Source organism: Peromyscus eremicus, chromosome 6 (assembly GCF_949786415.1).
Source record: "Peromyscus eremicus chromosome 6, PerEre_H2_v1, whole genome shotgun sequence".
In the NCBI taxonomy this organism is placed as follows: domain Eukaryota; kingdom Metazoa; phylum Chordata; class Mammalia; order Rodentia; family Cricetidae; genus Peromyscus; species Peromyscus eremicus.
Genome location: NC_081421.1, coordinates 62,209,476 through 62,224,299, shown reverse-complemented (window position 1 = coordinate 62,224,299; position 14,824 = coordinate 62,209,476). Strand labels below are relative to the sequence as shown.

The following is a 14,824-nucleotide window of genomic DNA, read 5'->3' as shown; positions in this document are numbered from 1 at the left end:
TAAGACAGGCCAGATATTGCTTTCCACACCTTCCCAGAGGGTGATGCCTCCCTCCAAAGAGAGTAGGCAATCTCTGGGGCAGGCCTGTCTGGAGGACTCAAGGGTACAGGCTTGTTTCCCTGCCCCCCCCCTGGGCCTCACCGAACAGGGAAGGCATCCCAGGAGAGAGGACTGTGGAGCATGGGCCCCACCCCAGGAGGACTGCAATCCCTCTGCAGGAAAAAGGCAGCGGGGACAAGGAACCCAGCATTCACTCTGTCTGCCATCTCTTCTTTCCCTGGGTCCAAGCCTTGGCTAGCAAATAAAGAAGAACTTTCTTTTGTTTGTTTTATTTTTCAGACAAACTCACCATCCTCCTGCCTCAGCCTTCCTAGTGCTGGAATTACAAGTGTGCACACCACACCTGGCTCTGAAAGTGCTTCTGCATGGGATTGGAGAGTGAGGGTGTTTGTTCTTTATATTTGTAGCTCTAGGGCTGTCACATGCTAAACCACTCAACATTACTTTTCTATATCCCGAAGTGTCCAGAAAGTTCTGAAATGTGCCAAGGATGGCATCATGGGACAGGAGAAAGCAAAACAGCAGAGCATTATTGCAGGCAGTGGGCAGAGAAGTCTGAACCCAGTATGAGTTTATCTTGTCCTCAGTGCTCCGACCTCTTTGCCTCAAAATATAGGGCTGGGGGCCTGGAGAGAGGCTGGCTGGTAAGAGCACTTACTGCTCTCCTAGACAACCTGAATTTAGTTTTCAGCACCCACATGACAGCTCACAACCACCTGTAACTCCAGTTCCAGGAGATCTGACCCTTCTGTCTTCCTGGATGTCAGAAGAGGGTGTCAGAGCTCCTGGGATTTGAGTTGTAGATAATTGTGAGCCAACCACCATATGGGGTGCTGGGAATAGAACCCAGGAAGAGCAGCCGGGGCTCTTAATTGTCCTACCCAGTTGGCCTTTTTTAATTTGTTAGTATACAAAATATAGGTTTCGTTGTGAGATTTTGGCACACTTTGTTCTTATTTGTCATGTACACACACACACACACTCTCTCTCTCTCTCTCTCTCTCTCTCTCTCTCTCTCTACTCTCCTCTCTCTTACCAGTCCTCTTCCTTAACTTCATTAGCTTGAGAGATGCCTGGGAGTTTACTAAAGCACTCTTCCTGGTGTGTCTGGGAGGAGGCGTCATACAAGAAAGAGGCTTGGGGCTAGATGGGACAAAATGGGAGGGAGAAGGAAGCTGACTGAGCACGAAACTCCATCCTTCCTGTGTGGGTGCCCTGGCTACAGCTGTCACTCAAGTACCTCAGCCTGCTCCTTCTACCATTCAGCCTGGACTGGACCTATATCATTGTGTGTGTGTGTGTGTGTGTGTGTGTGTGTGTGTGTGTGTGTGTGTGTAATTTTTTTTATGTGCATAAGTGTTTTGCCTGCGTGTATGTCTGTGAACTATAAGCATGCCTGGTGTCTGAAGAGGCCAGAAGAAGGCATCCGATCGCCTGGAACTGGAGTTACAGATGGTTCTGAGTCGCCATGTGGATGCTGAGAATCCAACCCAGGTCTTCTGGAAGAGCAGCAACTGCTCTTAACCAAGGAGGCATTGATACAGCCCTCTCTAGCTGGTTTTTGTTTGTTTGTTGTTGGTTTTGTTTGTTTGTTTGTTTGTTGTTTGTATTTTGAGACAGGTTCTCTGTGAGTTCCAAGACAGCCAGGGCTACATCTAGCCCCCAGCTGTTTGGATGGCGCCTCCTCCCAGACACACCGGGAAGAGTGCTTTAGTGAACTCCCAGGCATCTCTCAAGCTAACGAAGTTAAGGAAGAGGACTGGTAAGAGAGAGGAGAGCAGTGGGGGTCGGAGGACAAATAAGAACAAAGCATAACCATGTATACGTGTCAAAATCTCACAGTGAAACCTACTTCTTTGTATACTATCAAATTAAAAAAAAAAAAAAATCAACTGTGCTTTAGAAAGCTGCCACCAGAGGGAGGGAGAAGCCTGTTTGGAGATCGGTTCAGGGAGCACGCAGCGGTCTCTCCAGGAGACTGGAGATCCCCGATTCTCGGTCCTGCTCCCGCCCTGGGCAATGCTCAGAGCGAGCTTTAGACCCCAGCAAGAGTGGGAGCTGCGGAAAGACGCCGGCGATTAGCCGGGATGAGCCGAGGGCTCTGGGCCTGCAGCCCGGGCCCCGCCCACCCCGAGCCGCTGGCTCACTCTGCGGGCCTGCAGCCTAGCTCAACCAGCTAGGAGACGGGAGGGACGCTGGGTGGCGAGCAGCTGCGAGAGGGGGCGTTCTAGTTACCGCCCGAGCTAATGGCAATCGGAATAAGTGGGGCCCTGAGAAACCCAAACTCTCAACTTTCCAGGCCCGGGCGGGGCCAGCAGTGGGGACTGTGCCCTAACCCTCCGGGGCTGCTGTGGGTCCCCACCGCGGGGTGGGAAGGAGGAGGGAGGACCAGAGGCGGCAGGAACAATGCTGGCTCCCTGCCAGGAGCAGTGAATTGAATGGGGGATTAAGTAAAGAGTAGGGCTGGGAAAGAGAAGACAAAGAGAAAAGGGAAAGTGGTGGAGAAAATATCTGCCTGTCTGCACGCCTTTCTTCCCGGTCCTCCGCGTCTCATCCCGCCGAGGAGCTGAACCTTTGAGCTGAAGTTAGCCTTTAGGAACGACTTTAAATATTTTGGATATTCCAAAAATTTTGGAAGGCAGTGGGAAGTCCTAGGCATCGGTTGAGTTGGGGGACTTGTCCTTGCCCCAAGATGGGGCGCTGGGCCTGACGGGCCTTTCCATCTCTTTCCGCAGTTCAGTTCTTGCTGAGCTCGGAGAGTCGGGGTCTGGGCTGACAAAGATGACTGAGGGTCGGTCTCACTGAAAGATTTAGCCTCTATCCGCCGCTGTGAAGAAGGGGCAGGACAGGAGTCAGGGAAGCATGGCACCGGGAGCCCCGCAGAGGCTGGCACGGTAGAGACGGGGCTCTCCGTACAACAGCACCACGGTGCAGGCCCATCGGGCCCCTGGGAGAGGGGAAGGCAGGAACTTGCGTGGATGTCTTTACCAGGCCCTCAGGAGCCATTGCTTCGCAGGAAGAGAGGAAAGTCGAGCCAGCAGATGTCCCCTTTGCCCACAGAGCATCAAGGCTAGTCTTCCCCAGTGGTCCTTCCCAGGCAAGGCCAGGGAAAGGTGGTTTTTGCCTCACCAAATCCCTCCTGAATCATCAGCTTGGTGATTCCCACTTGAGCTTGGAAGGACTATGAGGCATGGCATCCAGTCAGGGACTTGCTGAGAGTGGAAAGGACCTGGGGATGACCAACATGCCCTTCCACCCCCAAAAAAGCCTTCCCCTTGTTGAAGATGGGGGGGGGTGTCATTGCCATCTTTGGAACCAAGCTGATTTGTCCTGAACCATGTAATATCACCCATGTGACCCAGGCTCTCCCTGACATCTGAGTGACCCCACACACTGGCTGTGTTCTTACTTTTGGTTTTCTCTCACATAAAGGAAAGGCACAATCCTGGGACCCCTTTCCTCTGGGACTCTGTTCTCTGGTTCTGTGACCCCACTGCTGGGAACAGGATCAGCCCAGGGACAGCTCAGCTGTGGGCTGCTGGGGCCTGAGTCACCAGCTGGATTCCCAGCCTAGCCTGACACACTGGCTTACCTCAAGGGGTGGAGATGGAACCAGGCTAGTCACTGCTCAACACCTACACCCCCAGATGCCTCCAGAGCAATTCTCTATCTGCAGCTCTAGCACGTGTCCCCACCCCCCACCCCCCAATATGGCCAGACTCCTAAGGGAAGTTGGGAGAGGAACAAGGAGGGACCTGAGGTTTCAGGGTGTGCCTGACAAAGTCAGGGGTTGGGAAAGTTGTGATGAGGAAGAAGAAACTAGAGTTGACCTTTCAGTCTTTTCCCTGAGGAGTGAGAGGCTGCTGTCCAAAGGATAAGCAAGAGGCCAGGGTGTCATAAGAAATGAATGATGGCTTAGAGGAGCCCAGGAGGGCTGGGGTTAAGTGAGGTCAACCCTTCAGGCCCGTGACTGTGTGAGGGGCTCCCTGCCTGCTAAGGGGGACACTTGATTAGAGCACCTATGGGGAGCTGGGGGAGGAACTAAGGGGTTCAGGCAGCTGAGGAACGGGGCTAGCCAGAAGCAGTGCTTGGCTTCTGGGCACTCAAGGAAAAGCCACGGGAGGGCTCTGCCTTTTTCCACCTGCTCTGAAGAGCAGATGGGTTCCAGGAAGAGAGCGGGTAGACAGCAGGAGGTACTTCCGGGGCATGGAGTTAGAGAGGAGGACTTACCCTGAAGCAGGGCACTAAGGGAAGGTGAAGTAGGTGGGACAGGGCTTGGGTGGAGGTGTGGTGGGAGTTCTCACAGCTGTGGGGTGCTGTCACAGGTGCTGTTGACCTGACAGGTCTCTGCAGTGGCCTGGAAAGAGCCTGCTAAGATCCTTATCCAGGCAGGAACAGAACTGGTTTCTCGACTAGCAGCGCCAACAGGGAACAGCAAGAGGAAGCCAAGAGGTCAGGAGGGCAGTGCCAGGCCGGAAGGAGGGCGAGAAGACCTGTCCAGGGCACCCTCGCTGGTCCCTAGGACATTTTCAGTAGCCTCTGCAGGGGCCTCTCTGCCGTGTTTGCCCCTCCTCGCCTATAACTGAATCACTTTCTCTGGTCACACCCTCTACCCTGTCCCCTGTCCTGCTCATGCAGGACAGCTGGCCCAGCCTGGAGAAACACCTGGTTGGACTCAGCCCATTCCCCAATTCTCACCAACACTGAAGCTCCTTCAGGGAAGGAAAGGGTCTGGGACACCCCCACCCCCACCCCACCCCTCCAAGGACCTCCTTAGAGCAGTTTCCTTTCTTCTCTACCACAAAGGCCCTGGCATCCAGGCCCATCCATCTTGGCCAGTAAGGGCCATAAGCTCTTTGTTAGGCCCTGGGGTCATAGGGCCTGGCCCTTTCTTCCCTTGCCTGCCCCTCTGGAAAATCTCAGCCCTCTGGGGTCCCGATCAAATGACTTACCCTCAGCTCCCTGCCCAGTTTTCTTTCTTATTCTGTCTTTTTCTTCCTCTTTGTTTCCTGCCTCTCTTTCTAGGTTTTGTGTGTGTGTGTATGCGCGCGTGCGTGTGTGTGTGTGTGTGTGTGTGTGTATGGTGCACTATTCTCCCCGTACTTCCCGCACCCTGCCACTTTTTCTTTCTCGTGACTCCCTGACTCTAGCTCTCCTACCTGCAGGCTCCTCTACCTTGGCCATCAACACCACACATGCACCGCATTGGTGTCTGGTGCTGTCCGGTGCTGGGACCTCAGAGGTCTGGAGCTTCTCTGGTCTCTTCATCTGTGTCCACGCTCTCTACGTTTTGTCATTTAATTTACTCCAAGCTCCTGTCTCTTGGAGGGCAGAGATAAGTGTTGTCTCTACTTCTCGCCTAAGGTGTAGATAAAGACTCCGCCACTGCCTGGCAGCCTCCCCGCCATCTCTTCACACAGGCCCCTTTCCCTTGTCTCTGCTGTTTCTCTTTCTGGCTTCCTGGATGCCATTTTGTTTGAGGCACTCTGCTGTCTTGGAGGCTTGGGCCTCCTGTGGCTAAACTCTTGGAAATTTGGGTTCCAGAGAGAAAAGGCTCTATCTCTAGAGACGGTGCAGAATCTCAGGGATGTGGGGGGTGGGGACCTTCGAGGCCCTTGCTCCCAGCAGCACTGTTGAGTAAGGAAGACTTACTCAGGTAAGGTGGGAAAGAGGCTCCGCCGGGCTGCCCCAGCTGCTGCAGGGCGGGAAGCTGGAGCAACCGTCTCACTGTTGAGTCAGGTGGGAACACCCTGCTTCCATCACCCTAAGCAGGACTACAACTTCCCTGTCACCCTGGCTGTGAACAGAGGGACAAACCTCACAGCTCCCAGGAAGTCTGTGACTCTGAGGAGCTCAAATCCACTGAGCTCCAGACCCCAGGACCAGGGGCAGGCAGAGTAGAGGCCATGTTGAAGGCTGGGGACAGACAAGGTAGGAAGGAAGGAAGAAAGAAACCAAGGCTTGGAGCTGAGTCGTGGACGCCAGCAAGAAACCAGTGGGAGAAAGACCCTATTTATTATTTGTTTGTTTGTTTGTGTTTTTCGAGATAAGGTTTCTCTGTAAAGCTCTGGCTGTCCTGGAACTCGAGCTATAGACCAGGCTGGCCTCGAACTCACAGAGATTCCCTGCCTCTGCCTCCTGAGTGCTGAGAAAGACCCTTTTTTCAGCCAGTCCTCAACAGAATTTAGATTTTTCCATTTGTGAAAAAAACCAAAGTCAGGTGTCCCAAGGCCCTCCTCAACACCCCCCCCCCAATTCCTCCCATCTGCAGAGAGAATCCACAGTCTCTGCCATACTTTTTCTACCTTGGATGCAAACATTGTACCAGCCTCCTGCCTGCTCTTCAATTACTCCTCCATTTCTCTAACCCAGTTCCTCCTAGGAGCCCAATAAAACACCCCAAACCCCTTTGGTGACCTGACCTCAAATCACCCTGACCTTCTAGGAAAGGAAGTAATGGAGCATTCCAATGGCAACACTGACTGAAGAAAAGGCTGTTGCACTACCCAGAGCCAAGCTAGGGAGACTCACTGAGGGCTTACGCATGGATAAGATTGCAAGCCTTGAAGGAGCTAAATGCAGAAAGGGTAAGGGCCACTTGAAGGTCATCTAATATCAGTTTACATTTCATTTTGGACATGAAGAGGTAGCTAAGGTAATTTTTGTTTTATCTGATTTTGTTTCTGTGCTGGTAATGGAAACCTGGGCTTTGTACATGCTGAACATGAATGTCACTGGCCTACATCCATCCAACCCCTTGCTAATTTTTCACACGCAGTACTGAAATAACAGGTTTTGAAGGTTTCCCTAGAACTGTGTAGTGAATTAGAGAAGTAGAAACCCCCAACTCAGCGGGGCGGTGATGGCGCACGCCTTTAATCCCAGCACTTGGGAGGCAGAGGCAAGCAGGTCTCTGTGAGTTCGAGGCCAGCCTGCTCTACAGAGTGAGATCCAGGACAGGCACCAAAACTACACAGAGAAACCCCGTCTCGGAAAAAAAGAAGAAAAAGAAAAGAAAAAGAAACCCCCAACTCTTGTGGTGTTCTGAAAAGTACGGTGTATGCTTCATTACAGTTTTGGCATATGCGCTGTTCAAGTGAGCATTGTTTTTGGTTTATTTATTATTATGGCGTGTGATGTGTGAGTGAGGGTTTGTACATGCCATGGCACACACGTGATGGTCAGAGGACAGTATTCAGGAGTTGGTTCTTCCACTGTAGGTTCCAGGGACCAAACTCAGGGTGTCGAGTTTTCACAGCAATTGCTGTTTTACCTGTTGAGCAATCTCATTAGCCCTCCTTTGTTCTGGGAAGTGTTTTTGTTGTTTTGAGACGAGGCCTTTCTAGGTCACTGTGGAACTCCCTATGTAGACGGCTGGCCTTGAACTCACAGAGGTCAACCTGCCTCTGCCTCCCAAGCATTGGGATTAAAAGGTGTAGACCAACACACCTGGCTCCCCCGACCCCCACCCCAACCCCGGTGTTTTTGAGCCAAGTTTCCCTATGTAGAGCAGGGTGGCCTCGGTCCTGGAGTCACCCCTTTTGCCTTAACGCCCCACATGCTGGGAACTCAGGTGTGCATCATTAAGCTCAGCGGAACTCATCATTTGTGGTTTAGTTTTGTTGAGGCAGAGTCTCATGCCGCCTAGGCTGGCTCCAAACTCCCGATCTTCCTGCCTCCCCCTCCAGCACTGCCAAGCCCAGCTCTAAACCATCATTTATTTTTTTTTTAAAGCTTCCTATTGCTAAGTGCTATGTGCATAATGAGATTTTCTTTAACTCTAACACCTCGAGAGGTTTATAAACACTGCTTTGTGGATTAGAAACTGGGATCATAGTGACCTTCTTCATTGAAAACACTTCCTTACCACCTTTGGGTTTCTGAGGCATGATCAGTGTCTGCCTGTTCTTTGGCCACATGTGACTCAAGATCCAGCTTTGATCCATCACTAGACCCTGTGCCCTGTTGCTATCGACTAGTCCCAGGATGCTCCTACAGTCTAATCAGAACCTAATCACGGCTTGGGATGTGGAGAGGTGGGTCCAGGGAGAGCGTGTCTCCTGTCCGTGTGTCCCAGGCTGTAACTTTGTAAGCGTGGCTGCCTCGGAAGTTCATTTTGACTGGGGAGAAGTATCTGTGTGACAAAGTTGAATGTGGACAGTGCAAAAACTCAAGAGAGGAGCACAACAGAGGGACAAGGAGAGACAGTGACCATCTTTGGGACTTTGGACCCAGCTACACCTGAAGCTAGACCCAGGGAGAATTTACTAGTACGGAAGCCAAACATTGTGTGAGTTTGTGGGGTTGGTTTAGGTTTTTTTTTCTTTTCTTTTTTTTTTTTTTTTTTTTTTTTTTTGTGGTGGTGGGATGGAACTCCAGGCCTTGTACATACCAGACAAGTGGTCTGCCACTAAAGTACAGCCTCAGCCTGAACTTTGTGATTATTTTACCCCCAGTACTGGGGACTGAACCCGGGGCCTTGTACATACAAGGCAAGCACTCATAGCACTAGGCAAGCTATGTCCAGCCCTAAGCTGTTCTCGTCTTTGTTGTTGGTGGTGGTGGTGCTGGTGGTAGTGTGTGTGTGTGTGTGTGTGTGTGTGTGTGTGTGTGTGTGTGAAGATAGACACATACCGTGACACAAGTGGAGGTCGCAGGACAGCCTCAGGTGTCAGGTCCTGCCTTCCACTTTGTTTGAAGCAGGTTCTCTTGTTGTTCATCACTCTGTCCACCAGACTAGCCCACGAGCTCCAAACCTGGGCACTCAATCTTGCATAGCAAACACTTATCCACTGAGCCATCTCCGAAGCCCTGTTATTGTAGTGGATATCTATATCTATATGTAGTTCTACCTATGACCTTGAAGTACAGCCCGATTCTCCCATTAGTGAGTTTTCTTTCCTAATAAATTCCTTTTACCCTTTAAGCAGAATCCCATGGATTTCTCATTATACCTGGCGTCCAACATGGGGCTCAAACTCATGACCCTAAGGTTAAGAGTCTTATGGTCTACCAACTGAGCTAGCCAGGCTCAGTCCTGTCTTTTGAGACAGGAGTCACACTGTAGTGAGGCTGGCTTTGAACTCACTGACTGCTTCAGCCTCCCACATGCTAGGATTAAAGGTATCAACCACCATGCTTTAAAACAGTTTTGTGTTTTAGAAACAGAAATGGCCCAAGATGTTTGAGTAACTTGCCTGCGGTCACACCTTGGAACACCTGAGTATGTACTCTGTAGGCTCAGGAGGGACACCTAAGGAGCTTGGGAGGTGGTGAAGCCAGGAGCAGAAAGGGCACGTGGGAGATCTGGAGGTATGGAGGACAGACAATGGCAGATGTAGGTGCTGACTGGCAGGAGAACTTTCTCTGAGAGACCTAGGCAGGAGCAAGGTCAGCCTGTGGGTGTTACTGGGCTCATCTGGAACCATGTGGGAAGCCATGTCGACACGATAGTAAACAGGTGGAGAGAGTGGGAGTCAGCTCCCTAGAACCCAGCACTCTGATTAGGGAACCAGGGCTGGGGAAGAGCACAGAGGAGATATGGCAAGCAAAGGAGGCACCCTGGACATGGCTGACCTGCTGGGACAGGACCATCTCCCATTGCACTTCAGACGAGGCTAAACAGGGCCACTTGTCTACCACTGCCCAGGGAGCCACAGGAGCTTACTTTTTTTTCAAACATTTTAATAAAATTAACAAATAAATATTCTAAATCATACAGACTACAAGGATAAAGAGTAGAGGCCAGAGAGATAGTCTCCTCCGGGAAGAAGGACTCTGGTATGGAGCTGAGACTGCTGACCTGGGGAGGGGCACGAGATGATGGAGGAAGGGGTTCTGGGCTATTGTAGTCTGTTCCTCTCTGGCATAGAGGAGGCAAAAAACAAAAGGCCCTGGAGGAAGCAGTGATCCTCAGGAGTTAAGGGAGAGCTAGCTTGTAAATAGACAAGGGAGGGGGCTTAGTGGCTGTCGGGGGAGGGGAAGAAGTCTGTGGCAGTTCTTGGACCCATAGGCGCTCACTCTCGGACGTAGACCCTGGTGCACACAACGTCATCTGCTGTCATGGTCTAGAAGGATAGAAGTAGTTAGTTGGTGAAGCACCGGGCACCTTGGTCTTAAAAGGGAGGGTTGAGAGGTAGACTGCTTTACTTCTAAGCCCAAACAGGCAAGAGCAAATGCAAGAATGCCTGGGCATCATTGCTAGGGGTCAAGCAGAAACCCACTTCCTCCTGGAGTCCGGAGGCAGTCAGGGATAGCCCACTGGAAAACTGTGGGCTCCTCGGGGCACAACTTTGTTGCACAAAAAGGGTTAGCATCTCCAACAGCCCCATCAGGAGGCTGAGGAGAATGGCCACAGCTGCTTTTGAACCCGCTGGAGCCTGGCAGGGAAGGCTGAAGGAGCAGGGGTCTTCCAGGGGACTGGATGGGGCGGGGCTCACCAGGATCAGCTCTCCATCATTGGTCAGTTCTCTGGTCCAGGAGGTCTTGGGGCCCTCTCCCTTCAGAAGCCTCTGCTCACACACCATTTTGTTTTCACTCTCCCATTTTACCAAACTCTACAAGAGACCAGAGGCGAAAGGAGTTGAGCTCACAGTAAGGACCAACGCAAAGGAAAGGGAGACGAGCAAACGAAAGGGAGACGAGTTAGACCCCTTTCCAGCACCTTCCTAGGGACTCCTTCACGGGAGTAGAGAGTCTAGGGAAACTGGACACAGAAGCACGGCAAGGAGGTGCTGTGACAGGAAGGGACCCTCCCTGTTCCTCACCTTACAGGGTCTCCCATCCACAGTCTGCTCCTCAAATTCCTCCCCAATCTTGAAGTTAATCTCCGTGGTTCGAACAGTGGTGGAGGTTTTGATGTAGAAAGAGTCATCCTCCTGTTTGATCTCTACTGTTGGCTTGGATGCTGCAGCCACAGCGATCTTCCTGAGCATCACATTCACCCCTGCAGGGAGGGAGGACTGGCCCTGTCACACCCTGCCACCGGACAGCCGGAGCAGCCCCACTGGAGCCCAGTTGTGTGTGTGTGTGTATGTGTGTGTATGTGTGTGTATGTCGGGGGTAGGTGATGGGGGTGGGGATGGTGATAAGGGTGGCAGTGGTGAAACAGACAATAGGTTGAGGGAGAAGAGACAGAGAGAGGGGGGAGGGCCAGAGAATACTACCTGGGCTACGGCCAGCAGTGGACAGGACTCACCAAGTCCCAGCAACCCACTCCTAGCATCCTTAGAGGAAGCTTCCCCCATGGGCTACCTGGCCAGCATTCAGTTTACCTCACTGTGGCCTTTCACCACTGGGCTGGAGACCTGCTGAGGTAGGCTTATCAGAGCTTCTCCCACTTGCAGGGGAGACCAGGTTACTGTCCTCTCTGATCCAGCTATCTATCCTGTTTGACATGAGGTTAGGTCCTCATTTGTACAATCTCTGCCCCTCCCAAAAGTGAGGGGCCGATGCTCAGCTGAGGAAGATACTTCTCTCTACAGAAAGCCAGAGGCTCGGGGAGTAAGTTCCAGAAGCTGGGGTACTCCCCGCTCCAGGCTGAGTGACCCTGAGCAGACAGCTTAACCTTTTCCAGCTTCCAACTCCTCAAACGGAGAGAGTAGAGCTTCCTCAAAGCGTCCTATGGCTCCGTGTCTAAGAACTTAAGATACACAAGGTCAAGTACACCTTCATGTTTTCTGAAAACGTTATTGTAGATAAAAGTGAATCAAATGAAAAAGCCAAGACAAAGGCGTGATGGGGCACACCTTTGATCCCAGCACTTGGGAGGCAGAGGAAGGCAGATCTTGGAGGTTTTTTGTTTTTTTTCCGAGACAGGGTTTCTCTGTGTAGTTTTGGTGCCTGTCCTGGATCTCTCTCTCTGTAGAGCAGGCTAGCCTCAAACTCACAGAGATCTGCCTGGCTCTGCCTCCCGAGTACTGGGATTAAAGGTGTGCACCACCGCCGCCAGACCTGATCTCAGAGTTTTGAGGTCAGCCTGGTCTCCAGAGCAAGAGGACAGCCAAGGCTATATAGAGAAACTCTGTCTCAAGACAAATGAGGAAGAAGGAAGGAAGGAAGGAAGGAAGGAAGGAAGGAAGGAAGGAAGGAAGGAAGGGCAAGAACATAATGAAGTCCATTATTTCATGCACATAACATATGCAAACAAAAAAGAAAAAGCCAAAACTAGGTTTGGACAAAGTTCCCTGCGCCAAACTGCCCTCTGGTGTTCCTGTAATATCCCCAGATCTCCTTCAGAGGAATTCTCTGCTGTCCTAAGAGGAAAGGGGAAGAAAAAGGTATTGTCTCCTCCCTCCTTTGCTCTGATGTCTCAAGCCCCAGGATCCTCTAGGCCCTCCCACCTCACCTCTGTGTATTCAGAGTCTCTGTGCCCTCATATACTTTCTCTTCCCTGCCCCCAGTTATGAAGAGGCCCGTGTGGATGGAGAACACCCTTCTGCTGGCACAACCAGAAGGTAGGGGTACCAACATGAGACCCTCCCTCAACCTCTCCTAGCCTGTTAGTGAAGGAGAACCAACCCTCTAAGGGCACACCAGGGGGCAAGACACTCAAACTGCCCTTGCCCCCACCCCCACCCTTGCCCCACACATGCATCCCATAGCTCTGAGATAGCTCCTGGGAAGAAAACTGACTCTACACTCAGGCCCAAGGCTGACTCACCCTGTCTCAACAAAAAGACCTACTCTGTTGGCCCTGACTATCATGGCGAGCCTGGAGCCTCCTCAACATGGACCCTTGAACAGGACTGAGAAGTCTGCAGAGGCTGGGTTCACGACTCCCTCCACCTAGTCCTGGGTGCCTGCAGAGCTGGGGGCCTGGCTCAGATGACCTTGGCTGACACAGGACCGTTTGTGTAACAGGTCTGTTTTCAATCTGCCCCCTAGCAAGTCGCGTGGCTCTAAGAGACCCTGAGGGGAAGACAAACATTCATTCTCAGGACAGATAATAGGGTCGGGCCTTTCGCTCCAGCTGGAACCTGGGGGTGATGCCAGGCTCCCACATCCACCAGGGGAAGTGTCCAGAATTCAGAGCAAATGGGGAGGAAATGGCAATAGATTTTCAGAAAAGAAATTTTCTATCCTTTGATCTTTAATTTCAGCAAGGGAGGAGCGAGAAAAATGGGTATGACTCTAAGAATCATTGCGGTTAGCTGACACAAAGAACTAACAGCACGGAAAGATGAGAACGGAGGCCCCACTGCCCTCACAACATTCCTTTCCCTTCCAGACTCACTCTCGTATAGTCCCTAGCTCTTCAGAGGGTATCCTCTGCTTCCCAGCCCAACCGGGGTTCCTCTCCAGTCCAGAAATGGAAGGCATGCTGATCCTTAGGTTCTGGAGCTGTTCCCACTCCCTGGGGTGGCTAACTCCATCTCTCCTCAGATGTCTCTCCTATACCTTTAGCCCAGTCCCACCCTGGAGGGCAGCAGAAGGTAGACAGGGAAGGTCCGCAGGGCGTCTGGGTGGATTCTGTGTTCCCACCCTTGGCTAACAGCCCAGCCGGGCGGGCTGGGTGCAGCTGGGCCCTGACTAGGAGGGACTTTCGGAAATGGGGATTGGTGTTTCACACGAGGACATTTGTTGAAATCTAAGAAAGTGGTAATTGTCCAGAGCGATTTTAGGGCTTTGGAGCCGCTTGCTGTAGGAAAATATTTGTCTCACAGGCAGGGGTAGGGTGGGGAGAACAGACTGGAAAGCGCAAGTGGGGGAGGGTCCGGGAGCTAAAGCGGTGGACCACCTGGTGGGCGGAGCCAAGTGTTGGGGGTAATGGACCTGTCGCAGGGATTGGGTTACTGTTAGGGTACGTGGAAAGAGCTTGGAATGTCTCCTAGGGCTCCCTGCTCGGATACTGGATTCTCAGGGCTGAGCCAGGTGCCCTCGCTGGTCAGCAGGTCAAGGCGCCGAGGCTAGCCACCACCCCCAACCCCCAGACTAACCTTGTGCTTCTGGTTTCTACTTGATTCACCGGCTCTGAGTCACCGTTGAAGCTGGCACTGGTGGGCGCCCAGCCTCAGAAAGTAGGATTTAAGAGTCCCGGGCCTGATGCCCCAGGACCCAGGGAATCTGGCACGCCCCTTTTCTGGGATGCAGACTCCCAGGCACCTACCCCCTGATTCGGCCTCCTTTTCTTTATGGCCTTCACTCCCTCGGCTCCAAGGACTCCAGCGCCCTTCTTGCCCCCTCCCCAGCACTCAAAAACCACCTTACCCAGAGCTTTGAGCAATTCCTCAAAGTTTTCCGATTGGATGATCTTCCAGTTGCCAGAAAAGTTAGGCATGGTGGCAGCGAGGTGGCTTTCAGTTTAGATCCTCAGCTGGAGCACTGGACGCTGTGCCCTTTGCAGAATTAATCCTTCCACCCGGGTCCGAGCCGCGTGGAGGACAATTGCAAAGCCGCTGGGCGCCGGCGCTCTTGGCTTTTGTACCCAGCTGGTGCATGAGGCGGCCCCGCCCCCGCCCCGCCTTCTACCCCACCTGGGGGCCCTGCTCTGTGGCCACCTCACCCCGATCCATTCCGAATCCCGCCTGTTTCTAGAACTGTGGGTGGGTCTAGGGTTCTCTAAGGGCCAAGACCCCCTTCTCCCGCATCAGTAGGCGGACGGGGAAGCGTCAGGAGACAAGCACAGGGTTTGTGCCTCTGGCAAGAACCGGGCACGCCTTGCCTGGTCATGGATGCTCCGGTCTCACGGCCTACAGAGCGAACACAGGTCCCGTCTCGCCAGTTCCTACTAGCCCTCTACCAAACGGCGGTCTGGACAGCTCGG

At 52.5% G+C, this 14,824-nt stretch overlaps 1 protein-coding gene across 1 annotated transcript; it reads right to left on the bottom strand.

Moving 5' to 3' along the window:
• Window positions 1-9,841: 9,841 nt before the first annotated feature.
• Window positions 9,842-14,432, bottom strand: Crabp2 (cellular retinoic acid binding protein 2). The gene is made up of 4 exons (XM_059264780.1): window positions 14,269-14,432; window positions 10,827-11,005; window positions 10,500-10,616; window positions 9,842-10,127 (listed from the first exon to the last, which is right to left on the bottom strand). Exons 1-4 carry the CDS (start codon window positions 14,336-14,338, stop codon window positions 10,077-10,079), a joined length of 417 nt encoding a protein of 138 aa, XP_059120763.1. The 5' UTR covers window positions 14,339-14,432; the 3' UTR covers window positions 9,842-10,076.
• Between the last annotated feature and the right edge of the window lie 392 nt (window positions 14,433-14,824).